The 27,996-nt window shown below is 51.0% G+C and overlaps 2 protein-coding genes across 6 annotated transcripts in view; both read right to left on the bottom strand.

Annotated features, from left to right (window-relative positions):
• ZNF385C (zinc finger protein 385C) overlaps positions 1 to 27,996 on the bottom strand; it is a 194,551-nt gene that overhangs the window by 45,369 nt on the left and 121,186 nt on the right. The gene's annotated exons all lie outside the window — the stretch shown is intronic.
• On the bottom strand, positions 4,425 to 15,095 carry C27H17orf113 (chromosome 27 C17orf113 homolog). Its single transcript, XM_074940634.1, has 3 exons — positions 15,058 to 15,095; positions 9,517 to 10,146; positions 4,425 to 6,638 (listed from the first exon to the last, which is right to left on the bottom strand). Exons 2-3 carry the CDS (start codon positions 10,033 to 10,035, stop codon positions 5,106 to 5,108), a joined length of 2,052 nt encoding a protein of 683 aa, XP_074796735.1. The 5' UTR covers positions 10,036 to 10,146; positions 15,058 to 15,095; the 3' UTR covers positions 4,425 to 5,105.

The raw sequence follows: 27,996 nt of genomic DNA on the forward strand, positions 1-27,996 counted from the left end.
GCTGGGGGGGGTCAAAGCATGAGACGGCGCATGGCTGCCATTTTGCCGTGAAAGGACCTGAGCACCTGAAAGGGCGCTGAGCTTCTCAGGGTTTGGACCAGATGATCAACAGTGCAACCCACTGCATTGTTAGCAACAGTCAGCAGATTGCAACTTCCTGGGGGTTCCTGACAAGTCACAGATTCCTCCTCAGAGCTGGGGTCCGCAGGCTGGGGCTGTCACAGCTCAGCGAAGTCACACTCCCCTACACCGCAGCTGTTTGGGGCCAACATCCCAATGTTCCGCCATCACCACAGGCAACGGGGTTGGCTCTGGTGGAGGCCCATACCCTGCCACTAACTTCACTGCCCAGCTCACTGCAGGATTGGGACCAAAAGATGCGCCGGTTTCTCAAAGCAGAGATCTTCCCTGCAATGATGGGGCACTGGGTATCCATTCTGCAGCCATGTGGAACAACCCCTCTCCCCACATCTGTGGCTGATACTTGGAGTAAATTCTATTCTGCTAATGCTCCGTGTGACTCCCCCTTCTCCACTCCTTAAAGAGCGAGTAACAGCTGCTCTCTTCCCTCACCTACGCATTTTAGAGAGAAAACAAATGGTAGCAAAGTCTGGTCAGTGAGATGAGCTCATGCCAAGATCTGAACATTCAGTGCAAAATCACTTATGATCTTGCAGCTCTATCCAGCAAAATACAGCTGCAATCTAGTTGATATTAACAGCTATAACAAAGAACAGGGCTGGGGACATGGCTAACTCAATCACCCCTTTCAACATGCACTGAAGATTGAAATCCTTGGTTTCATTATTCCAGACAAGTGGCTTTCCATGCATCTACGCAACCCAAGAACATGCATCCTCCAAGCTAAGAGCGTGCTCTTCTGCTCTGACAATTACCCTGGTGTTTTATTGCGTCTTGCCACCCATATAAAATCCAATGAGTTTAGAAGGTAAGAGACTTCCCTTCCCACCCACCCAGCTGCCACATCTGCAAATTCCACATTGGGAGCTGAAGTCAACTTAGGAAATTCCTTTTTCATGCATCGTCATCAATCATGAAGAGCAGGCAGGTCACACATCACCCTTAGTGATGACTCTGCAACCAGAATGTGGACTCAGTCGGTTGTGTGGGTATAACGGAGGAAGAATATGAGCCAGCAGCATCTTTCTCGCTGGCCACGACGTGTGACTCCCACAGGACGCAAACAGACTGTCGGATCCTTGGGTGAGTTTGGAGAATAGGCAGTGGTAAGTTAGGGACCCAATTGTGGTCTTTTTGCCTGTAAGCTGTTCAGTTCTGATCTGGAGCCATCACTTCTGCAGAGTCACTTTTCAGAATAAGCTTTTTAGAAGATACAGAGACCAATCGATGCTGCATATTCCACCAGAGCAGGCGGGTGGCCGGAATCCAGGAAGTGGGGTACACAGTGACCCTCAAACACTTTCCAGCTCTCAGACGGCATTGTTTTTTGTCGCGTTTCGCTCCACTGGCAGAGCGAGCCCCTGATTTTCAATCTGTTAAATGCAAACCTCGCTTCCACATATATGCAATAAAGTTCACCAAGGCCCCCTACTCTCCTTTAGCTCGTGTGTTTACGAGCTATCCTGAAGGTTCCCCGCTCTGAGAAGAGGCGGATAGTGACAGATGGAATACCAGGCCACACACTCAGAAGAGCAAACGCTTCCCTAGGAAATGCCTTTACCAGCTTGCTGGAGAAATACCTAGGGAGAGAGGCAGAAGTCAAGGGGCAGAACTGTGCCAGCTTTAGGGATAATAATTGGAACTACACAGGCCCCACAGCTGTATTTGTTATAATAATCACTGATGGCACCTTGAAGTGTTTGCTTCATTTACTCTAAGAGGGAGATGAAGGGAAGGGAAGGGTGGTTTTGTGGTTAAGACACTGAACTGGGACTCAAGAAATCTGGGTTCAGCCACTGGCTTTGCCACAGACTCTGTGACCTTGAGCCAGTCACTTCATCTTGCTGGGCCTCAGTTTCCCCATCTGTCAGGTGAGGATAATATTTAAGGCATTCAGATACTGTAGTGTGGTGATCAGTGGGGTATAAATGTAGGAGCAGAAAAAGACAGACAGGGATGGCAATGAACTGCCCTGCTCCATCGGCATATAGCGCATCCCTGATGAGTCAGACCATATGTAAGGCAGTGAAGGACTCAGGAGTGAAAGCATTACACCGAACCATTGTCACCATCTGGAGTAACCCAAGGATTGTGACTGTAAATTCAAGCCTGGTTAGAACCCAAGAATATTTATCATGGTGGAAACAACTTATTTCTGTAGCCAAAAGTCATGAGTCTAAGGAGACTGCAAGATGAATTGTGTCTCTCAACATCACTACATTTCTTGTCACTCAGCCTGGGTCTTCGTTTTAGTTACAAACTCTTCAGGGCAGGGACTTTCTTTTCCTAAGTGTCTGTTCACTGACTAGCACAATGCATCCCTGATTTCAGAAGAGGCCTCTTGGTGCTGCTGGAATACACATAATGACGAAGCAAAACATGAAAAGGAGAGTGCGGTCTGAAGGGTTTTACTTGCTGGATTTACTTTACAAGCATGCAGCATTGTAGCAGCTGCTTTTGGTCCCAGGAAATTTAGTGAGATGGGGTGGGGGGAGGTGATATATTTTATTGCACCAACTTCTGTTGGTGAGAGACATGAGATTTCAAGCTCACACAGAGCTCTTCTTCAGGAAAGTCAGGTGACTTTCAGATTGGCCGTTTTGAAGTCCCCTTGTTCGTGCGGTACGTGGGATGGACAGCACAGCAACAGAAGCAGATTTAAAGGCTTGCTTTCATTGTAAGGGAGAACGGTGCATAACCCAATGTAGCGCTGATCCCTGACACAGCATCTCAGCAAGACCGGGTCGCCGATTTATTACTGCACAGTGGACACCGAGGAGCAAATGGGGCTACGTACAAAGTGGTGCAAGTCTACTGCAGTCAGCGCAGTTACACTCATTCGCTCTCGGACTGAATTTGGCCTAATGCAGCAGCGAGAGCTGGATTCTTCGGCCTGGTCTACACCTACAACTTAGGTCCGACCTCGTTACATCACTCAGGGCTGTGAAAAATTTTGCACCCTGTGTGGCATAGTTAGGTTGACCGAAGCCGCACTGTAGATTCAGCTAGGTCGACGGACCCAGCAACCTCTCGAGGGGGTGGCCTGACCACAGCAATGGAAATCCCCCTTCCGTCACGTTACCACGTGTCTACACTAGAGCGACGTAGCTGCAGCACTGTGGCTGTCCCTCTGTAGCACCTGTCGCGTAGATGTACCTGGAGCTACACCTACAGCCCCCACACTCCTGGAGGAGAAACACCCCACTAAACACAAGTACAGGGGATGGCGACGGAGAGACGCTCATGGGGACAATGTCAGATCTGGACCCCCAGGAACGACACTGGGGAAGCATCAGGCATCACCCACTAACACTGGGAATTCAGGCTTGATCCAAAGTCTACTGAAGTCAGTGGATAGACTCCCACTGTCTTCACTGGGCTCTGGATCCTTAGTGGGAAAACGTGCACTGATGCATGAAATGAGGCTTGGTTCTGCCTGGTGGTAACAGGGACAGTGCTGCTCAGCATGGGAACCTGGAGACTTGGGGGATTTCTGACCTCCTAGTACAGCTAATAACGCCCAAATCCTTTGCTAAACGAGCACAGCCGTCAGGGTGCACAAGCAGTAAAATGACGTGATACTTTAGATGTATGTTTTGACTTTATTGCAAATTAAAACCAGTAATAAGGGTCTTCTCCCCCTTCCCTCCCCCAAACTAAGAAAAACACCGCAAGTAAGGTAAAAACAAACATAAGCCCATGTAATTAACAAAGAGGACACATGCCATGCAACACAGACTCTATCCGGACATGGTTACAAAGGTTAAAAACTTGCGTACCGACCCCATACCAACAGAGGAGCCGTCTTACACTTGACTGTCCCAATGTCACTCGCTCCAAGGCGAGGGAACGTTTAAAAAAAAAAATCAATAGAAACAAAACTCAAGTTTGTCCATAAGGTAAATGTTAAAGGACATTTTCTTTGGTTGTAAGATTGCAGAAGGCTTAGACTGCAACGGAAAGGTTAGGGACAATGCACTGTTCTGAAAAGACCAGGAATTCACTGTTTATTACTTTTTTGGACCCTTGTATATAATTTATTCTGTCGTTGCACCAAAAAAAAAAAAATCGAAGTCCTTTTAGATATCTTTGTACTTTAACACTAGGAAAGTGAAGATATATTTATTTAATATATATCTATATTTATATAAATTTATATATATACACACAAACATATATACACAAGGATTCATTTAAAAGTTTCTATTTCCTTGGTGATTACAAAATCACTCTCCAAATTACTTGAATTTGTAAGGATCATGAGCTGATTCCAACACTAAAAATATTTTGTGCTCAGTGCAAGGAATTTTAACAAGACACTGCTAGGCAAGATGAGATGTGTGACGGACCCAGAAAGATATGCTGTCTCTTCAGTGTTCATTCTCTAGGCTGCAAAGAGAAAAAATTGGATATTTTTTGCAGAACAGAACATCAAGAGAAAGCTGCCAGGAACGGTGTGCGTAAGCAACATTATGTTTGAGCTCAAGATATGAGATTTTTTTTTGAAGGAAAGATAAAGTGAACCTAAACACAATTTGAAATTTAATAGTGTGGCTAAAACCAGCAGGAAAAATGGATATTAAACATTTCAGCCAATTCAATCAAATTTCTTTTGAGATAGCAGGACTGAAATGAATTTAAGAAAAAGCTCCCTTGTCCTGCTTCACAATAGGACTTGCTCAAAAGTTCCCGGCGCTGAACAGAACTCTCTTGCAACATTCCACACTTAGCCCTAGATTCTGTAGCGCGTTTGTGTGGCTGGCTGATCGGAAATGATGGAAGAGATGAGAGTGGTAAAGCAAAGGGAAAATCGTAATAATGAGAACAAAACAAAACTCAACCCTTAGATATTCTTGCTTAAATGTAAGGCCTCACACCCTATCAGCAGGGTAACATTATCTTGGAGTCAAAAATATTTCGTATTTTCACAGTTAATCACCCCAAAAGGTGGCTTGGCTTTCATCTTATTGAACCTGTGCCATGATGAAGTCGGATTCTCTCAGACTTTCGTAATACTCGATGGCTAACGCAAAGTCAAACTCGTTCATGGTGGGCCCGTCTATAGCGATTTTCATGAAGTTGGACAGGCTGGAGTCCTTCGCATAGCGCCACTGGCTGCGTTTCATGAGTGCCCGGCCCCGGTTGATCTTCTCATAGAGCACCGAGCCAAGAGGCAAGACCAGAGCAATGGCAGCCAGGACAGCAAAGTCCGGGAAGAGCTCGTGCATTTCGGAATGGCTGTAAACCAGCTTGATGCACAGGTCCTTGAAGGATAACTGGCTGAGGCTGAACACTATCCGTTTGAAAAGAGGGAAATCGTTCAGTGCCCTTTCACTCACCACCACCCGGGAATAAGCCTGCAAGAGGAAGTTCAGTTCGGTGATGCCGTAGCTGCTGATATCATCCAAAGACTGGGGGTAGCACTTGGGGTTAAAGATGGCGGAGAAGGAGTTGACAGCCTCAAGCACGTGGCTAGGGAACCTATCCAGCAAGTTGCCCCGCACACTCTCGAGGTAGGTCTCCTTCAAGTGCTCAAAGTTCTTCAGGTGCAACTTGGAGCAGCTGGCAAGCTCCACCCCCTTGTAGTAGAAACGGCTCTCATCTTCCCGGTCCTCTCGAGGATGCTCATTCATCTCGTTGAGGAACTCCTGGAAATTCTGGCCGCTCGTGGTCTTCTGGGCTTGCAGGGTGGTGGCGGTGGCAGAGACGATGGGCTTCAGGATGGAGAGATCGAAGTCCTCAATCTGGGGGAACCGACTCAGCTTCTGGAAGACGGGGAGGACATCCAGGAGGATCTTTGTGAAAGCCACGAACTGGAACTTCTTGAGCTCTTCGCAGAGGCCAAACGCCACGGGGGACCTCTGCGACTCACTCTCCAGAAGAAGCACCAACGTAGGCCATGAGGAGTCAATTGCCTCCACAGCTGGGAAGATGGAAGTCCAGTGGATGGTCTTGGGGCCCTCCAGGTCTATCTCGCATAGATCCAGGACACTCTGCAGCTCCTGGAGGCTGTTGCTCTCCCCTTTGAAGTTGGAGTAGAGTCGGTAGACAGCGTCCACCGTGGTCTCGTATTTCCGGACATAGTCGATATTTACAACACTCTCAGCTGGCAGCAGGGAGCTCCCGTGGGACATGCAGTGCATCTCAGTGAGAAGAGGACAGATGGACTTCAGCTTGGTCCCCACCCCATTCAGCCTATCGGCCATCAGGGAAGAGCTTTCAGAGCTGAGCCACGTGATCTTCACGGTGGGAACGCCAAAAGAGTGCATCACCTCGACCGCTTTGTCCGCCACAGTGTAGGCCTCCCCAGCTGGCAGCTCAAAGCTGCCCAGGAATGTGATGGAGGTCTGCCCGTCGCACGGGGAGATGGTGGTTGTAAACATGACCAGGTTCCTGTGCTCCAGAATGTCGACCATCTCGTCCACCACCAGCCCAACGAACGGCGAGGCTTTCATCTTGTGCCTGTCCTCATTGTGAAGGACTTTAACGATCGCTGCCTGAGCCAGTTAACGAAGCAGCATCGGGGTGGGCAGGGGGAAAAAAGAAATTAAAATGAATTTCGAACCATGCTTAAAAATACCCCTAAAAGCTGCAAGGTGTCCTGACTCTGATCTCACTTAACCCAGTGTAGAGCCCTGATTCAGGACAGCATTTCAACATGGGCTTAACTTTAAGTCCCATTGACTTTCCATGAAACTTATGGTCAAATTTTCAAAATGTACCCAAATGACTTAGCCTAAATCCCATTTTCAAAAGCACACAAGTGGCTTAGGAGTCAATGAAAATCAATGGTACTTGGGCACTTTTTAAAAAATGTTGCTCCAAGATCCAGATGTTTAAAGGGAGCTAGGTGCCTAAATTGCTTTAAAATTGTGGCTTAAGTGATTTAGGGGCCTAAACCCCACTGACTTTCAGTGAAACTTAGGCTCCTAAGTGCCTAAATCACTTTTGGAAATGGGACTTAGGTGCTTTCAGAATGTTACCTTTTGGTTCCTAGGTCACTTAGGAGTCGATGGAAGTCAGTGAGACTTAGGCACATTTGAAAATTTTACTCTGAAGCACATGCTCAAAGAGAAGCACACGCTTAAACTCCCCCCCTGAATAAATGAGCTTTCCTGAACTGGGGCCTAAATTTGAAGTAACTCCACAGGACTCCCTCCGGATTTACACTGGGGTGACAGAGCAGCATCGAGCAGAATCTTTTACATGGAAACTACGAGGACAATTATCCAGGCAACCTTTATTTAAAAAAGAGAAAAGCGACTGTATCCTACTCTACTGTCTCTTTAGGCCTTGTTCTCCTTTCACGCCAGCGTCAGAGCGGTAAATCAGACCCAAGATCCGCTGCACTGATACAGCGCTGTTCTTGCCAATTACTATAAAATACGGCAGTATTATTCATTAATATCTATACCGTGAGAGTGCCCACAGGATTCAACTAGGCAGGGCCGCTTTGTGCTCACTGCTGAACAAACATACAGGAAATTGAAGTCTCTGTCCCAAATTGGTTTCCTTTTTTTAAATAAGGGAACTTGCTGCTTGTTTTGATAAAATGGTATTTGAAAACTCAGGCTAACACTCCTGTTCAGGAAAGCACCTGAGCAAATACTTTACTTTAGGCTTGTGCTTAAGTCCCATTGATTTCAATCAGCCATAAACACATGCTTAACATTAAGCACCTGCTTAGGTGGGATCCCAAATAGGAATGCATTCCTCAATCTCCCCCCTTACCCTTCATAGTGACTCCTGAATCTCATCCTCGTTAGAGTATAATTAAAATACCTAAGACCTGCTTTTTTATTTTGTTATAATTTCATCAGTTACTCTCATGCTTTAAAAACAAATCACATGCTGAAGAAGCCATGAAACTTCATGGTGTCTTTTTCTCCTTAATTCCATTTGACCCTTTTTATTAAAATACCACTGATTTGAAAAAAAAAATCCTTTTTTTTCCCCAAATGCTGCAAGTACCATTAGAGGCTGAGAAATCTAATTAGTGGGTTAGTTTAGCTGCAGTAAAATAGGGCTCTTTATTTAGCTAAATGACTGGCAAACAGCCAAAATTCACTACAACTTAATTTGATTTTAACAGGCATGAAACATTTGTAAAATTAAGAAAATCCTCTCTGAACTCTTTGCCTTCAACTTGATCTTCCTGATCACCCAGTTTAGGGTAAAAAAAGGACAAAAAACCCCCACGGTGCTCTGGTACGCTAATTGATCTCTTGAGCTTTTATCATTAAAATATTCATCATTAATTTACTGTGAAATCTGGCACATTCAAACAGGAGGGAGGAAAAAAATGTCTCCGATTTTAAAAATGGATTCTTTGCACTTCCTTCTAAAGTCCACTGGCTGCCCATGTACACTAAACGCATGTGAACAAATGCAAAACTCCCTGTTTATTGACAAAGGCCAGTCTCTGATGGACTCTATCACTTTCCACGAACTCCTAGGAATGCCCTCGTTGCCTAATTAGCTGTCGACACCAACAAGATGTTGCATCAATTTTTAATACTCAGAAACTTGTCTTGAGCCTCCACACCAAAGGAACACCAAGGAAGGATCGCCAGTTGCAAGTGGTTTTATGTGAAGGTTTAGTGTAGACCAAGAGGCCACATGGCTTAATGGACTGAGCCAACAAGCAACTCATAGGTTCTTGCCCCGACTCTGCCACTATTCCCCAAGGGGGAATTCACCCGTTTGCAAGAGGCCGGTGAACAAGACCTATGCACCAAATAAGCCGAGGCCTTTTGCAGGCCCTGAACAGCTGAGTGGCCTTGTGCAGTTGCATTAACTTGCCCGTGCCTCAGATTCCCCACTTGTAGAATGGGGCTACACTACTACTTACCCACTTCCCAGTGAGTTTGGTGAGGACTGATTAGGTAACGCCGGCAGAGCACTAGGAGAACATAGAGCACAGTAAGAGTGCCAGGCATCAGGATTAACGGTCCATAAAATTATACCAGAACCTACATGGTGGACACCTTCAAGTAGTTTTTTAAGACAGGAGGCTCCCTGTTAAAAGGTGGCTCTTAGACCCTGGTTCAGCAAAGCACTTAGGGACACGTCCAGTGGGACTGGAGCATGTGCTTATGGCTCCGAATCCGGAATGCTTTAAAAACTTTAAGTACATGCTCCTGTCCCACTGATTAGGTAAAGCACACGCAAAGAGCTTTTGTGTACAGGGATGTTTTTCCCAAATTGGGTCCCAGGTGCTTTGCTGGAGATGAGTGTCAGGCCTTTGCTGAACTGGGGGCATTAAGGTGTCTTTACTGGTGGGCATGTCGCCAGCAGGGGGGGCAGCCCAAAGCCATTGCGATCAAGCACAAGGACAGAAAACACAACCGAACAGTGCCCGGCTCTGACACACACCTGCATCTCTTTGACGCTGCTGGGGTGGTAACAGTCATTGTGCTCCGAGGTCAGCAACGCCTGGCAGAGATTGAACTTCTGGAACTCAAGCAGCGAGGAGCACTTCTCGTCCGGGATCTCCTCCTTAGCCATCCAGTACACGGTGGTGAGGACAGCGATCTTGGCGGGGTTCACGTCCACCTTGATGACGGAGCGCAGCTCTTGGTGGTTATGGACGCGAGCTTCAAAAGCCAGCTGCTCTCTGTTAACCGCCAGTGCCTGGCGGTGAGCTCCAGAGGTGACGTGCCGCAGCAAAGCATGGCGCTGGAAGTTATCCGTGCCCACGGTAAAGGCATTCTCCGCTTTGCCGTGTTTATTCTTCACCAGTGCCTGGCGACACTCTATGCAAAACATGAGTTTCCTTTCATAGTCAAACTCCAGCCACGTAAATTCCTCCTTCCAGTGCTCATTGAAATAGCGCTTGCACTTTTTGTTGGAATTGGAAGTTTCCCCGGCTGGCTTTTTCCCTGGAGGCACCATACTGCTGTGGTTGGGAAATCAAACACTACGGATGAACTGAATTTTCCCTTGGAGGAGCAGCCTCTACATTTAATTTAGTAAGGAAGGTCTAGTACCACTTTCCTGGTTCGACTGGAGATGAAAGAGACAAGGGGAGAGGGATTAGGGCGCTGGCAAACCTTTGTCTTAGCTCATTACTTATTCTTGTCTTTAACGCCGGGTTACGGCGGCACTAAACAACCGCAGAGAGCGCCCAACTGAGTGTCAGCCGCCATTGGACAGGCCGACCACTCAGAGAGATTCCTTTACGCTTCTGTCCTCCCTGGCCAACAGACCCTCCCCTTCACCATCCAGAGGTGGCGAGGCAAGGAGTCATACCCTAGCCCAGAGCATGCTTTGCACTGCATCCCCAAGGGCGAGGTGCAGGCTACCAGGACTTCAACTCTACTAGCCTCCCCCACCCCATCCATTCCCTTGGCTGCCATCACCAGCAGCTCAGGGTAATAATGGCAAGAGCGCGAGCACATGGAAAGGTTCCAGCAAACTGTCTACACCCCTCTGAGCTAGGTTAAAACTCCATGGGCCGGCCTATGTGGGTGCCCCCAGTGTTGCTATTAGCCATGGAGCCTCACCCAGCAGTAGGAAGTTCATGCAATGTCCCCCTCCCACCAGGTCATGAGATAATGCAGCCCAATGGCTGGTTCTCATTGCCATGAAAACGGGGCCTTGAACAAAGCATGTCTGGAAGCCCAAACAATCCAGCTGCTCCTCCCTTTATCCCCTTTGCATCAGCCCCCCCTTGGCATTCTACCGTCCCTACTGGGCACACACTGCCCCAGCGCCTTTGGAGGCTTCCCACCTCACGCACGGCAGTGACGAGCGTTACAGCTGTTCACAGTTCTGGGCGATTGGCCTAGGTTATGACGTGCGAGCAAGTCAAAGGCAACTCCGAAGCCCTAGCAAATGCATTTAGTTCCCACCTCTGTGGATGGCCCAGACGCGGCTCGCTTCTGCAGTGCTGGGATTTTACAGACAGCTCAAGAAAGGGATAAGGAAGTACAAGCGTGAGAAGGAAAGTCTTCTATGCAATGGTCTACAGTCCTCATTTCCCACTGACACCCTTGCAAAGGACGCCTTGTGGCTAGCGGGTGAATCTGCTCCTAGGATTTCTCAAAAGGCAGCGAGAGCAGGTTATCCCACCCATTAACACCCCTCACTGGGTGCTGACTTTACTTCATTACAATGAGAAAGGAAGCAGCATGGGGCATTACAGGGGAAAAGGGCATGGGGGGAATGAAGGAGAGAAGGAACTGACGTTACTATAATCAACATTTTCATCAAACCGGCAAGCCCTGCCTCCAAACCTGAGCCCACAGGAGAGGAAAGCAGGGGAGAGTCTCCAGCAGCAGAGAGAGGGCGTGCCCCAAAGCTCCACTTCCTACTGGATGGAACGTAGCATCTGTGCCACAATCGTGCATGCTGGCCACTGCTATGGACTGTGCGGCCCCCCCATCCCCTTCCAAACCCCACTCAATGCTGTGCGAGTTTTGGTTTCTCCTTGGCTCCAGTGAGAATGCTGCTCCAGGAGACACTAGGCCGAGCACTGTAACATCCCCTTGGTTTACGGGTTCTGCGCACTCCCGCCCACCGGACCTCTGAAATCCTAAGCCAACACAGAACTAGCAAGTCTTTCCCTATGTCAGTATATTTCTTCAACCATTTCCTGTCTGAAACACAAAGGGCTGTGACTTGCACACAGACTCGCCCTCGAATCGCCACGGTTCCTAGGGGCTTCTGGCACAGAAGCATTTCCCGATGGCAGCCAATTGTGCCAAGGCTCCAACTACTCTAAATTTCCCCCCGTAATCACCCTGTTCATCAAATCTGTTCTTTGTAACACTCCACTGGTCTCTGCTCTCCAAGCACATGTAACCAGTTCAGCCCAGCCGAGGAGGGGGAAGTACACTGGAAGACAGCCACAGCTGAGCATGCCAGAGAGGCGCAAGGCATCCCCCAGCATAGGTGAGTTGTCACCCAGCCGCATGGACACTCGGAACGGACTTAGCTACAGCAGAACCTGTGCGGACAGGGAAGGGGTGAACAGAGGTGTGGGCAAGTGGGATGAGCACCGGACCTGGAGTCAGGAGTTCCTGGGTTCCAATGTTGGCAATGTCACTTCCTCTCCATTGTGACCTCACCTCACTTAGCAAACCTGCCTCAGTTTCCCCTATCTGTAGCATGGTGAGAATGGTACTTCCCTGCCTCCCTTTGGGGTATGGGAGGATGTCTGTGAAGAGCCATGCACCTGCTAAGCACTGTTAGTCCACCTGTGCTATGGGTGAGACCCAGGTCTCAACACGTGGCCATTCCAGCCGGCCAAAAACATTCAACCCAAAGGAAACTTTCACGCTGTTCTACTCCGGCAGGCCAAGGGACCTGATCTGTCATGTGCTGCCCCATCTTTACCCATGCTGGCCTCAAGGCCACCTGGAAGCCTGTGTGGATGTTCTGGGCAGGAGGCAGAGCAGAATTTGGACTCTGCTACTTAACAGCCCCTCATGCTGGGGAGAAAGCTCCTAACCCTTGGTACTCTTCCCTGTTCAAAACCCTCCCACACAAGCACATGCCTCCTGCAATTGCCCACCCACCAACTGTACCAGGAACAATATTTACCTGTCTTGCACCTAGACGCATATGGCACATGGAACTGTCCCCTCTCAGGGCCTGATCCGAAGCCCACGAAAGCCAGGAGTGCCTTTCCACAGACTTCACTGAGCTTTGGAGCAGGCGCTAAAGCAGGAGCAAAGGAGCTGCAGACTGGAGCTACTAGAGTCCATCTAGTCCAAGAGCCAGTCTCTGACAGCAGTCAGCATCAGATGCTTCCGAGGAAGGAAAGAGAAACCCGATACTGGGCCCACCTGCCCAGAGGGGAGGTTTCCTCCCCACTGCAGGGTATTCGTGCCTTGAAGCATGAAGGTTGATATCCTTTTAAATCTAATGTAGCCATTCTGTTTTCTTCCAAGACTGAGGGTTCCTTGGGGCAGCTCCTGTCCCCTCCTCTGCCTGGTGCAGCTGCGAGCACACAGGAAAAACGGTTCCAAAAGCGAGAGGCTCTTCTGCAAAGTTTGCAGCCTTCCTGCCCAGCTTAAGCCCAAGAGCCTCACCCTCAGCTCCCCTGGGAAGGAGAGAGAAATGTCCCCTCCTGGGAGGCCAAGATGGCCCTGCCTGTCTAAGGGTCAAAGCCAAAAGCTTCTTGCTAAATGTCTCCTCGGCACTGCCATCAGACAGCGCCTGGGGAAGCTCCACCAGGTCTCCTGTCTCCAGCTGCCTGGCGGCCCCACCAAAGCTCTCCTTGAGAAGCAGCCGCTCCCAACCGGCCCCAGGTGCTGTGCCAGGTAACTCCTCTTCCCTGAGCGGGACACAGCTTTTGCACGGGATGCAGGGGAGGAAAGACCCAGCAGAGTGGGGGCCGGTAGCCCAGCAAGAGAAGGTCTTGGGTCCTAGGACACAGACACAGCCCCGCTCACAGTCCCCACAACCGCCGCTTTCCCAACAGGGAACGTCACTGCTCACCGTACTAACACTCGGGCAGTCATGGTAAGTCTCTCCACCCCAAAGACCCTGATCCTCCTCAGAGCACGTGAGATGGCTCAGGGTCCCTCAAACTCGCTTAGCTCCCAGAGCACTGGATCCCATCCATTCCCCCCGCTAGTCTGCCCCGGCGTCCACCCCCACCTGCGCCTTCCCTGGGATGGTAGCATGGGCCATGGCTAGCTCTCTGAACTCACAGGGGGTGCGAATGCATCGACCCGCTTCCATAGCCTCCCTGGGAGCACTCAGCAGAGCTTCGGTGGGGGAACAAGTGACATAAGAAGAATGGGGGCAGCTGAGCCCCCAACACTAGAACCTCCAGCCCCAGGTATCTCCCTACACAGAGGGACCTGAGCTGCTACAGTCCTGAGGATCTTGAGACTTCTGTGCTACCGTAATACACACAATAATCACGGATCACAATAAAACCTTCCATTTTCTCTGCTCTCTCCCAAACTCCAAAACAAACAAACTGACTTCACAGCCTCTCACCCTCTACAAAGAGCATCAAGCAGGTTGTTTTGTTTTTTTTCTAAAAAAGGACTAGCCTAAAAAAGAGTTAAAAATATGTTCAGGACTGTCCATCCCAAAGGCAAGGATCAGCCGAAGAATTTGCCTCTCTAATGCACAGAGCCGGGGGGCGGCGGGGGGGGACCTGGGCTAAAACATGGGTAAAAATGCATCCAACCATTTCCTTGCTAAAGTGAAAGCGCTCGGAGAAAGCGAGGGGTGGGCAAGGTGCAGTGAAAAGCAGCAGCTCGTCCTGCATTTCCTGGATCCGGAGCAGCTGGTGTGGGCGAACTCCAGGTCTGCTCACTCCCCGTACAGCTGTGAACTAGGCAGATAATCAAAAGCCATGTTTCCTTCTCAGATGAGGCTGGTGTGTGTGTTTGGGGGGGAAAGTGACCAAATTCTTTCCCATCCCCTCCGGGGCATCCCCCGAATTTCGCCGGGCTGGAGAGAGGTTTGGGCAGATGTATTTTGAAGACAATAAGCCCCTCTCCTGACATCCACGCCTCAAAGATCCCAGCCAAAGGCCAGATTACAAACACACCGCTGACATACCCACCTGGCTCCTGATCTCTGACCAGGTTTGGATAACTGCTTAGAGAAGAGCAACATCCTCCCCCACAGCCACCCCCCTGCATAGCCAGCCCCCCAGATACGTACCATTGAAAAGCTGCCATAGGATTTGGGATGGGGGGGGGGCAGGCTTGCAAACCTCCCGGATTTTTTTTTTAAATAGAGAAAATAACAATCAAACCAGCCCCCCACCCCTTGTAAACCAAAAATTACCCGCCCTCCCCGCCCCAAGCCAGCGACTTCCCAAGGCATCAGGGGCAGAAGCCTGCGGGCTGCTGCCAAGCCCAGCCCCCCCGCCCCAAGGAAGCGGTGCCCTGGGAGAGGCAGGGATGTGTGGAGACAAAGCCCTGCAGCCCTGCACACACTCACTGGGACATGGGAGCAGCCATCTTGCTCTGTGGACTCTCTGCCTGCTCAGATGCTCTCAGCTGCCAGCAGCTGCAGTGGCCACTAGCGGTGGCCAGGGCTGGATGGGGAAAGGGGGGGCTGGTGGGAGGGGGGATTTACTGGAGGGGCCTGTCTCTCCCCAGGTGATTTATTTCCCCCCAAGCCACAGGCCTGACCTCCTTCCAAAAAAAAAACCCTTTCAGGCCGAGGCATCGCCCACACTGTGAGCTGCTATTTGGATTAATGATGTGCAATGTGAGAGCACCCAGACAGCCCAGCTGAGAGTGTGCCAGCTGCTGCACATGGTAAGAGGCAGCGTCGGGCCTGAGGAGTTTACAAGACAGACAAAGGGAGGGTCCCCAGAGACGCCAAGGGCCCCTTGGAGAGGCGGTCAGCTCCTGTATCAAGCAGTCATGAACGAAGCGGCTCCCCTGGGGTGTCTATCTGGGCAACGAGCTCTTTGGAGAAACCCAGCTCCGAGCTCGGCCACCTGCGGCAGAGGTAGGAACCGAACCCTGGGCTCCTCTGCTTTACAGAACTCCGCATCCCTGCAGCGTCTATACGCCTTCAGAAACAGACTCCTGCCCCCTTCCCCAGCCGAAAACAAATCTCACCTAAAGGAAACGTCTTTTAACCTCAACGCAGGCAGGTCTCATTTCCCCCTCTCCCTCCCCCTCCCCGATTTTTGTATGAGGCCGGTGCTACAGTGCTGGATGCGGCAGAAAAACCTCAGCAGAAGAAAGCAATCCAAAGGTTTCCATTAACTGTTCATTTGTAAATTCCAAAGGATGGACGTTTATTTTAAAAAACAAACATCCAACAAAACAAAACAAGACAAGACCATACATCCTCCTGCAGCGTTTGCAATCCAAACATGGCATCGCTGTTGGCGACCTGAACCCAAAAGGGAAACATGGGACATGGAAAGTGGAACAAGGAATGGCCAGCCTGGAGCAGACCCAAAATCCCTTAGGTCCAGTATCCTGGCTCTCACCGCAGCCAGCACCAGCTGATGCCAGATAACAGAAATGGATCAGCCGATGATTGAAACTAGCCTATTTCCCCCCAACTATTATAGACACTGACTCACAAGTCAAAATGAAACAGACTAGTCTGGTTTTGTGGTACAAACAATGGTGGGTCAAAAGGAAGTTTTAATGTGGTAAGGGTCTGTCTGTCGGTGAGCAAAAAACTACCATGCACAATTTTGAAAACGACACTGCCCCTTGAGACCTGAAGAAGAGCTCTCTGCAAGCGCGGAAGCTTGTCTCTCTCACCAACCGAAGTTGGTGCAGAGAAGATATTACCTCCCCCAGCTTGACTGCCCCTTTAAACGATTAAGTCACTCCTGTGGCTCTATAATACCATAACAGATCACACTGTATCATGGGCAGGTCTGCCACATCTCTCTTGCTGGAGACGCTCTCGATAGAGCAATAGTTCAAGTGTCTCCCCTCTTGGGATGAAAAATTCTGCAACGTAATTTCAGGAGACATCAAAAATCTTCCATCACATTAGAGGCAACACAAAACAGGGGCTTATCATGGAAACCGTTAGGCAACCTTAACTACTGTCGACCTTAACTATTGATGCTGCCAGCACTGCCTATAATTTGTAAACTTCACTCATTCATGTTTCTCCCAGCTTCACGGCTCTGAGGGAGAGATGTTTAGGCTTGGCCCACAGACAGTTTTTGTCCTGCTACAGCTAAGTGGGGTAGGGGAGGTGGTTTGTTACCAAAATCGTTATAACAGGCACGACCCTGGTGCGGATGCAGTTACACCAGCCTAAACGTGCCTTTTACCAGGAGAGATTATTCTCCTTCCCATTTAGGTTTAGCTATACTGGTGTAAAGCTCCTATCGAGGCTGTAAGCTCTTTGGGGCAAGGAATAGGGTTTCTTGGGCGGGGCAGAGGGTGTATAGCGCTGCACAGGGGGTCCTGGTCCATTGGGGCTGTTAGGTGCTGCTGTGATACACGTGTTAAGTAAATAATAATCATAATATACGGATACGACTGCGTCTGCACTAAGGAGAGCTAGACCAGCATGCCGACACCCGGACAGGTAAAACGTGACGACTTCCGTGTTACTTAGATCCGTGGTTCTCAAACTTTTGTACTGGTGACCCCTTTCATATAGCAAATCTCTGAGTGTGACCCCCCGTTATGAATTAAAAACACAATTTTTATATATTTAATACCATTATAAATGCTGGAGGAAAAGTGGGGTTTGGGGCGGAGGCTGACAGCTCATGACCCCCCATGTAATAACCTCGTGACTCCCTGAGAGGTCCCGAGCCCCAGTTTGAGAACCCCAGGCTTAGATGCTGCGAACAGGCATATACTTGACTCTGCCAGACCAGGGGTCCCCCTGAAGTCACCCAGGCTGACTCACCAGTGTAAAGGCAGGCACATGCCCATCTGTTTGCAAGTTCAGAGCCAGATGCTGAAACTAAAGCGTCACACGGCGCCGGGTTTACAACGGTGCCAAGGGGAAGGGGCCCATTACAGACCCGTCTAACCCATCCACACGGCTGGGTCTGGCCCCTCGCCCGGGGCAGTCCAGCGCCCAGGCCTTGCTGTGTAAGCGTTTGCTCACCTGTAGTGGGCTTGCCACCCAGCAGCCGGGCTCCACCATGCGGGCTGGGCAAGGCAGCTGGCCACGGGGCCAGTGGGCGCAGCTGGGCCAGGCAGGCTCTCGGGGGTCGCGTCCCAGAGGTCTGCCCTGCTCCCCAGTGCGGGTCCGGCTCCCACCTGTGGGGCCCCACTCGCCTCCCCGGGGCTGAGCCACCTGGGATAGGTGCAGACACCGGGCCGGTCTTGGCCAGTGCGGGGGGCTCGGGCAGGGCCCACCAGACAAGTGGTCCTGAGGGAGCCTGGCCCAGGCAAGCCCCGCTCCTGCTCCAGCCTGGCTGATCACACTGCGCCAGGGAGCCAGCCCTGGTCACCCTGCCGGCTCAGCCCGGCGGACATGGTGAGAGTGTGGCCGAATGCAGGGCATGGGGGAGTGGGTCGTGGGGGGTGGGGTGGGGTGCTGAGCAGTAGGGGAGGTTTGTGTGTTTTGGGATGCTGGGAAGTGGGAGGTTGGGGGGGGGCTTGGCAGTGGGGGTGGTCTGTGTGTGTTGGGGCCCTGGCCAGTGGGGGGGTCTGTGTGCGGCCCTGGGCAGCTGTGGTGGGGGTCGCTGGGCAGTGGGGAGTTTGTGGGGGGTATAGGGGTCTGTGGGTAGTGGTGGTGGTGTGCAGGGCACTGGACAGTTGTGGTGAGCGGTGCGTGGGCAGGGGGGGGCGGTCTCGGAGCGGGAGGGCACTGGGCACAGGGGAATGGCGGGGTGCGGTGTGGCACAGGCCTGCCCCCGAGGGCAAAGGACCTGGAACGTTCTCCTCTCCTGCCTGATGCCTGGATGGTTGGAGGGGGACCCGCTCGCGTGCGAGGACGCCTGACCGCTCTGAAACGTTAACAGCTGGAGGGATTTACACCCCCCCACACACACCCCCAGGGCTTATCCTTCAGGAGAGGAGCCTGCATGTACCTGTTTTTACCTCCCCGCTGCCTGGCCCCATCTGTGTCCAGCCCCTGTGGGGTGCGGAGACGTGGCTCTCGCCTCCTGCTTCACCTGTTCCTGGTGTGGAGCCAGAATTAGATGAAGGGAGGTGGGGCAGAGACTTGGGTGGAATGTGCTGGATTAGGAGCTGTATTGTATCTGGCGGAAGCTGGCCCTTGGAACGGGGAGGGGAAGGCTGCCAGCCTGGAGAGCGAATTCCTCTCTCTGAGGGTTTTTTAAAGATCTGAGACAGGCTGGCAGGAGACGCCTTGTCCCAGAACGTTCTCGCCCGGATACCTGAGCTCCCGCCTAGCGCTACCGGGCGCTGAGATGAAACCAAAGACGGGGGCTCGGAAGATGAAAATGCGCTCAGGCAAGCGTGACAGAGGACTTGGTCTTTTGAATCTCTTTCACCACACCAAGCGCTCTCCTCCTCCAGTCTCACAGGAGCCCACATTAGAACCTGAAAGATCATTTGGCTCCAGGGCTAGTGAACAGAAATGTCCAGAGGACCCTACTGGCTGGGAAATAGAGGCGTCCGGAAGCGCAAAAGGCTAACCCAGTTTCCAACAGACAGCAGGAAAGATTCATCTCCGCTCTCCCTGTCCTTGCACTGAACCTCCTTCCACTAGGACCCACTGCCAGGGATGGAGCAGCCTGGTCTAGCCAGGAAGTGGGAACTGCTTACATTTTCCCTGGGATCTGGAAAATGGTATTAGCCACATTCAGTCCTGCAGGTTACTGTGCATTCCACTGGAGGGTGGGAGGGAAGTGGTGGCTAACAGGGTACCAGATCTTAGGGGAGACCCTACTGAAAACATGCAGAATCGGTGGGCAAACAGCACCTAGCAATTGCTATAGGGTCCATCTAGGCCCAGCGCTACTTCAGAGGAAGGTGCAAGAAACCCTGCCGTTACAGGGTAACTTGCTCTCAGGGGAAATTTCTTCCTGGCCATCAATGGAGAGATACGGGCTCGTGCCCTGACGCAGGAGAACTTCTATCCCCTCCAAAACCCTGGGACAACTCCGGACCTTTTTGTTTACCCAGCAGCCCCCAGTCCCCATCCCAACCCCTCAGCAAGACTCACGCACTCCAGAATGACCCCAGCAGCAACACCCCAAACCATTAACATCCAGCCGACCCACCAAGGGGTGTATGTGCTTAAACTGAATTTCGATGCGATCTTCTTGCTGCAACCTCTCCGTGTTCCTTCCCATGCCCCTTCTTGTCACGTTACATCTCCTATCTCACTGTGAGCTGTTTGGGGCAGGGACCTTCGTCTCTCCGTTCTGTAACATGCCTGCCACATTTCTGGGCACTCTACATGTCATAAATCATTCTAACAACAGATGGGCCGCAGCTCTCTTTGGGACAGCAGCAGGATTCTTAGCAGCCTTCTCAGAAGTGCACCTGTAACTTAAACTTGTTTCCAAGCATTCGGAGACCACAACTGCTAAAAGGGAAACCCTGAAATTAGCTAGCGAATTGGCCGTGGGAGATTTGTGTTTCTAGCTAGGCCTCCGGCTGCTCCCTCTTGTTATCACCGACTGGGTTTCAGCACCGTCACATGCTCTACAGAGCAGGAACATAAGTTGCTCAGAGAGGTTCCCAATTAGCCCTCACCAGGAAGGCAAGGGCATTTTGGGCACAGGAGCCACGTTAAGATTCAGCACAATAAACATGGTTTACTACAGCATTCCTTTCCATGTCTGATCAGGAACCAAGGGCACTGCTCCTCTGGGGCCTGAGTCAGAAGGCCTTGAACACTTCCAAGAGGTGCTGAGCAACCTGATTTCCAAGGGCTCAGCACCCATCTCTGGGGCCAGACTTTCAGCGGGCATGTTGGGCGCTGGGCTCTTTTGAAAATCTGGCCACTTACCTTGGTAGTTAAAGGGGCACTGGATGCTTTGGAAGAGCTAAAGAAATGCCCTGGCTCCTGTTCCCCTGGTATCCAAGAACTACATAACCTGGGATGTATTTATCCATCCAGCACTCCACTAATGTAGGGAAGTACCATCCCCATTTTACAGCTGAGGAATTGAGGCAGAGAGAGACTAAGTGACTGCCCCAAGGTCACACAGGGAGTCTGTGGCATCCCCAGTCCAGTGCCTTATCCACAGGACATCCCTCCCTGCTGCTGGTTGGAAAGGGGAAATAAAGAGGTGTGTGGGGACAAGTAGGAGCCATCTTTTCATAGGACGGACCTGCCACGTACGGATCGCTTCAAGCTGACAGGGTTTCTAAACAGCTCTTGGCCAAAGCATCCTTTTACCCTAATTGGAGGGTGTTTGGATGTTGGATAGTTTGCAGAATAAACTGCTCCTCCCCAAGCTCTGGTGATAGACAGTTTTAATAACAAATCCTGTGTTTTTCCATATCGGAAATGTTCCCTTTCCCCAGGAATTCCCAGCCTTTCACAATTCAGGGGAGGGACGCAGACACGCACATGGCACTGCCATCCTCTCAGCCTGCAGAACCCCCTCTTGGCAGCGAATGCTTCCTCCCGTCAGCCTCCTCCTGCTCCCTCCGTGCAATACGGTTTAGAGGAGCTGGCTCTTTGGAAAATCGCTCCCATCACCGAGAAATACCTGCTGGCCAACCTGCTCTGTAGCTCCAGGCAGGACCCGAGCCCAGAAGCCCTCTCACCTGTCCACACAGGCTCAGGTTACAGATAGCACAGAGGGATTCTTCCCAGTTCACAGTGAGAATGACCTGAATCTCGCGGAACTGTGTTCTCAGAAACGGCACAGAGACAATGACCGGCGTTTACACTACCCGTCCTGGGACACGCTTATACCCTAGAAGGGATCTTATGGCGGAGATAGGAAGATGCCATCTCTAGCACATAGATTTACTGTGAAACAAATGCAAGGAGTGAAATTCTGGCCCTGCTGAAGTCAATGGGAGTTTGGCCATTGATTCCAAATGGGGCCAGATTGTCACCCAGGGTTGCTAGCTCTCACAAGTTTCACAATATCTGGTGTCTCTCTAAAAGCCCCAGCTCCTGGAGTCATGTTATCTTGTGACAAATTTCCTGCCTTACAAAAAATTTTGAGGTTTCAACATTTTTTCCTATCCTGAATTGGGACAAAAAGTCCAAATCTCAAAATTTTTCACAAAATCTGAATTTTTTTTCCATCTTACGCCAATCAATATTTTATTTCAATAAATCTGAACTGTTTTGTTTGGATTTCAACCTTTTTATTTTTAAAAAATTCGAACAGAACATGGCAAATGTCTGTACAGAAAGTCTTTGTGGCATGAAACGTTTTGATTTTTACGAAGTGTCAAAATGGGACGTTTTCAAACCCCCCCGCCCCGATTTAAAAAACAAACAAACAAAAAACAGGTATCAGAAAACTCCCAACCAGTTCTACTTTCTAGCCCTTGTGGTTGCAGAGGGAAAAACACCCCCCCGCAAACGTGATCTGAGTGTGACCGAAAGGTTCAAAATCCAGACGGCAAAAGGAAGAACCCCAAACAAAGTATTATTTTTTTACAAAGTCTCCTGGCTTTAGAAGACTCGGAGGCGGCGATGCCAGAAAGGTGCCTCTTTCTGAAGCCGTTAATGGAAGTCACGCTTCCCTTTATTTCCTGAATGAGTTAAACCCTCTCTCTTTTTCTTTGCTGTCACCTTTCTTTCCTTTCTGGGTTGGAGGCGCCCTGCGATCAACGTAACCCGACGTGACACGTGTGGCAAGCGCTCCAGCACGCCGGTGGGAGTGGAGAGCCCCTCCTCAGCTGGCATTACATGCTCCAGGCCCCAGCTGGAACGTCGGCAGGGACATTTGCTCGCATCCTCTGCACCCCACCGCAGCCCAATCAGAATTCTTGATTCCCCAACACCCCAGCACGACAGAGCCTCCCCGCACCCCCAAACCACAGCAAGAAGAGGCCCCACGTGGGGATCACAACCCAGGGGAAGGTCTGCTGTGCGGAGCGGTGTTCGTCTTTCCCCAAACCCATGTGCAGTCCCCACTCGTTTCCCTTGCAGGGGTTTTTCCAAAGGGCAGAGCCAGTGACCCAGAATCGCAGGAGCAGCCCAGTATGGCCACGGGGCCTCCTGGCTCTGTTCTGTCAAGCTGATGCAAAGAGCGCTCAGCCTCAAACACAGGCTGCGTTGACATGGATTCTCTGCTTCCTCTGCCCCTGGCCAAGAGGCCTGGGTCAAGCCACACTGGGGAGCGGGAGAGAAGAGCTGGCAGGCCCCTGGTGGTCTCTCAAGGGCTGGCCCTGTAGGCTCCAGCGGCGCTGAATTTAATGATGCGCTCTGCCTGCATATTTTATCTGGCAGCTGGTTGTTTTGGGTCAGGGTCTCTGATGGTCTGTACTTAGCCACCTCCGTTAACAGACGGAACAAACACGGGGGCATCAGAAAGGCGGCTCTGTAGTGCTGGGAAAGCTGTACTGCCCTCCCACCCCTCTCTAAGCCCGCAGGGTTCCTACAGACTAGGGGTACAGCGCCTGGCACGATGGGGTCCTGATCCAGGACTGGGGCTCCTAGGTGCTATGGGAATAATAATAAATAATAAATAATCATAAATGCCTTGTTACCAGCTGGGCTTCCACCTCTGTTCCACTGCGGGGAGACAAAGGGTCAGAAAATCCCACGTGCTGATGAGCCAAGTTTATTGGGTAAATAACTGGAGTGGGACCATGGGGTGTATTCAGAGGGGCAGAGATACTAAGGGAGATTGGGACTTTCGGTTCCCCCTGTCCTGTAACATGAGAATGGGACACCCAACAAAATTAAAAGGTGGGAGATGAAAAATCGATAGAAGGAAACACAACTTCACCCAGCATGGACTGCAGAACTCAGTGCCACAGGAAGTTGTTGAGTCCAAGAACTCAAAAAGATTCTGAAAGGTACTGGGCATTTATACGGATAATAAAGACATCCACAGTTCTTATCATTAATTACAACAACATTTTTGAAAGGGATATGAGACCTCGTGCTACAGGGCTTCAGCCAATTTGTATTAGAGACCAGGGTAAGACCTCCATGGAGGGCAGATTATCCCACAACTGCCTCCTTCGACTGAACTCCCTGGTACTGGCCACTGTCAGAGGCAGGATGCTGGAGCAGATGGAGCTGGGGTCTGATCCAGACTGGCAGCGTCTATGGTCCTACGCACCCAAACCCTTGTGACACGAGCACGCGGCAAGCAAAGTAATACATAACACCGCCTCACGGCATAACATCACCAACTGTGGCCGACGTGTCTCTCTGTTGGGATCAGGCACAAGATGCCTCTGTCGTCTGGGCACTAATAAGGGATAACGAGTGGCGCAGAGATCCACGTGCTCTTCTGCTGGAGCCAGTTTACATTTTGCGCCAGCGGCTCTCTGGGAAGAGGGGAAGGCGTGAGCATGGGTGCCAGTGGCTCCAGAGTGCCCAGCTTGGAGGATTTCTACAATGCCACCCCGCAGCCGGCGACAGGAAGGCTGTGTTCCAAAATCAAATCAGAGCCAGGGAAAGCCCCCCGGGACATGCTCGAGACCGGCAGGAGCCCCGAATGCCACCGCCCATTTTGGAACTTCCTCGGCTGGGTCGCTCGGTCCTGGCAGCCCTCGGAACCCAGTCGTGGCGTGTTAGGAAGGGTGGGAGGAGGCGGGCAGGCAGCTGGCTTATGAAGGGAGTCCCCACCCGCACGGGAGACAGCACCCAACGCGGTGTCTTTTGGGGGGAATTAAAAATACTGGCGGCTATTGCGCACACATTGTCCAGACGCGCAGCACGGCGGGAGCCCTTTGCTGGAGTCAAAGCCCTTTTCATTCTGCCGACACAACAAGCCCGCGCCAGCTGTTACAAGGGAGGAGCTGCTGGCGCCTGGCGGAGGAAGGGCAGAGCAGTGGTTAGGGCTGTGGTCTGGGACTGGGGAGACCTAGGGCGAGTTCCCTGCTCCACCAGACTCTGGGTGTGGCCCTGGGCCAGTCACTTGCGCTAGGTCTCAGCCCCATTTTACAGATGAGGAATTACCGCCACTCCCTGTCGGCAGGACAAAGACAGTAGAGAGGCTCAGATCCTATGGTGACGGGAACCAGATAAGCTCCTCGGAGAGAGGTTACTGGGCAAGCGGCCTGGTTAGCTCGCTGCCTCCCTAGCACCAGACCCACAGAGTCCGCCACCCGCGACCGCAGCTTCTTGGAACCAACCTCCCAGGCTGTTTCGGAGCATCCCAGTCACTGTGTATGTGATTAACCTGCCTCCTGGCAGTACTGCTCTGCGCCAAAGCCCAGGGTCTGTGCAGGCAGCAGGACGAGAAATGTCCCGTTGAGAGTCAGCTCTCCCAAACTCGACCCACTCAGCCATCTCCTCCAAGGGTCGCCAAAGCATGGGCCAGCAGGAAGGAGAAGGAGGGGCTAGGGAGTTTATTTCTTCTATTTACTGAAATGCCCAGACTTTTCAAGCAACTCCTGTCCCGACTCGGCCGTGATCTCATGACATTTCGCAGAATGCCAGAGGGGCCTTCTGAACCCCTCCTCCTCCCACCCAAACCGGGACATTGCTAGAGGACTGAATCATATTCGCTTGTCCTAGCACTTCATCGTTCACTGAGCTGGAGCCAGGATGTACAGTCCTTGCGGCGCAGCCCAGCAACAAGGGAAGTTTTTGTTGAATCAGATCATGTCCTCCCCTGCACTTCCTCCCACTTCTATCTTATTCCCAGCCTCACAACACCTTACGGGCTCTTGCAAGGCAATTCGCTGCCTTTGCTGCCCCTGCAGCTAGGGAGGAGCATTATAGAGCAAATCGTATTTAGGAATAATACAGCCAAAAAATGATGATGAAAAAGCAAAAATCAGCTCAAATCTCTCTAGATGTAGGAGTTTCCTCTCTCAAAGTGCAGAATAAAGCACCGAGAATGCCACTTTTTGATTGCACATCTTAATTTGTAACCACGGCCATTTCAACCACCAGCTAATTAGTTGGAAATTGGCTTTGAGAAATGCATCCCTAAAATCAATCCCCCCCACCCCCCTGCACCTGGGAAGGGCTTGGAGTTCCTGTGTTTTCAAGGTGGCCTGGTGACCTTTCAAGGTGACCAGGAGTTCTCTGGGATTTCATCCTGGACAGCCTTCATTCCCTGAATTCACACAAACCACTGGAGCAAAGATCTGACTTGTCTCCTCAGAGGAATGCAACTTTGTGGCGGGTAACTAGCTTCTCAACAGAGGAAAGACGCATGGTTAATCCTGACCTGGGGCAGAGTCAGGAAGGAGGAGGTAACTGTCAAATCCTAATTCTGTCTCCTTTACACCCTGAGGCAGGCTCTCTCCCCTCCTCATCACCCCTCCCCCCTTCTTTTTATCCTTTGTGGAGGGGAAGGAATGTTTCATGAAAGAAGAGAAAACAATCCCCCGATCAGTTCAGCCTCTGTTCCAGGCTCTGTTTAATTTATAAATTCTAACCGAGTCCAATTTGTTACAGCCAAAGAATAATTGATGGAAATGAAAAGGGAGGAAAGAAATTTAAATTGTGGTTCTTTCACCGTTCCGGTGAAACAACTGATTCAGAGCAAATTAAGCAGGTTCCTTTCCCTCCCACCACTTTGGCCTGCACCTGCGGGAGCACTTGCTGCAGTGCCTTCTCAATTACCTACTATTGTTCTTCATTATTTCTATTACTGTAGCACCCAAAGGCACTGGTGCTAAGCAGTGCACACTCAGTGAGAGACAGTCGTTTCCCCAAAGAGGTTTAGACAAGACTGAGTGGGAGGGGAAACTGAGGCACAGCCAGAGGAAGTGGCTTCCCCACAGTCACACAGCAGGTCAGGGTCAGAGCCAAGAACAGAACCCAAATCTCTTGATGCCCAGGCCAGTGCCCCACCCACTAGACCATAGTGAGTCTCTCTGAAGAGTTTAGGGGCACACACAGAAAGAGACAAGTGGATTTAGAACAAGGTTTAGCTCAGTGTTTCTGACTGTCCAGAGAGGGGCCAATGCAGCCTCTGCAATTCCCTCTTCACTAACTGCAGGGGAAGGGGGACATGCATGCAGACTGCACTGGGGAATGGGACTGCCTATACTGCATGCAAACCCAAGCAAATTTGCATGGACTAAACCTTGAGTGTGAAAACCTGTCTGTGCACATTTAAAGACAGATGATGAAAATTTGCCCCTAATCTCCGTCTGTCTCATTATTTACATGCGGGGTGTATGGACAAAGCACCAGTGAGAGGTTTTGTTTTTACTGGTCTAGCACCTTTGGCAAGTAACGGTACTGAATGACAAGGTGCCCTGTCCATGGCATGTGCTCTAGGTACGTGTACACCGTCCGTTCACCTCTCGGGCCAGTGTCCTAGCAGTGTAGCTCCATTGACTTCAAGGCACTCCCAATTTACACTGGTGGAAACTAGCGGAGGATCAGCCCCATTTACACGCTACCATTTAGTTATCTGGAGGGCAGGGTGCAATTTGCACCAGGACGCGACCCCATACGGCCTGGCAATGGCCCAGCGCTAAGGAGCTGCTTCAGGTGCGAGACTTCCAAAATGGCCCAGATATTTAAAGCAAATAAAGAAAAAACTCCCTCCCCCACAACACACCCCAAGCCAACGGGGAAAGGTGACCGGGCAAGAGGACACGCAGAACACGCCAAGACCATATATAGCTGCACTTAGTGACACGGGACTGTAGCGTGCACTACAATGGCGGAGTGTCAATCTCTTCTTTGCTTAATATCAGCCCACCGTGGACCTGCCCTGCTCTCAGCCAGAGGGCAGGGGAGTGCTCTGTTTATGGTGGAACACGGTTCATGCAAGTGGAAGTGGACACAGGCGGCCTCAGAGGCGTGTATGTACGGGAACAGACATTTAGAACAGAGCATCATTCTGTGCCTTACCGGCAGGGCTGCTGCTGGTGACACTCTGAGGTCGTCCACCCTAAACCATCAACCGGCCTAGATACTTGTCGCACTCAAGTCCGAGGCTAATTGCAGAAGCAGAGTGGTCTAGTGGTTAACACACAGAGCTAGGCATCCGGAGGCCTGGGTTCTGTTTCCAGCTCTTCTAATAACTGCCTGAGTTTCTTCTCCTTCTGTGTCGATTTAGGCTGGAAGCTCTTTGGCGAAGGGCTGACACCTACGCTGTGTGTCTAGACAGCGCCCAGCACAAAGGGACCCTGGTCCTGACGGAGGCCTTTAGTAACCCAATCACCAGAACCAGACACAACAGTGACCCTTGAATGCCGCGCTGTGCCTAGGAAAAGCATTCCGGGTAAGTTCTTTTTGAACAAACCAACCAACCACAGAGGCTTACAGGGGAGGGGGAACGAACAGAAAAATTAGAATCGCTTCCGATCATCAGCTCAGACTTCAGATACGGCGGCACACAATGACCTGGGGCACCAGCCTGCAGAAATTTCATTTTAAAATATT

The sequence above is a fragment of the Natator depressus genome, chromosome 27 (genome assembly GCF_965152275.1).
Source record: "Natator depressus isolate rNatDep1 chromosome 27, rNatDep2.hap1, whole genome shotgun sequence".
In the NCBI taxonomy this organism is placed as follows: Eukaryota; Metazoa; Chordata; order Testudines; family Cheloniidae; genus Natator; species Natator depressus.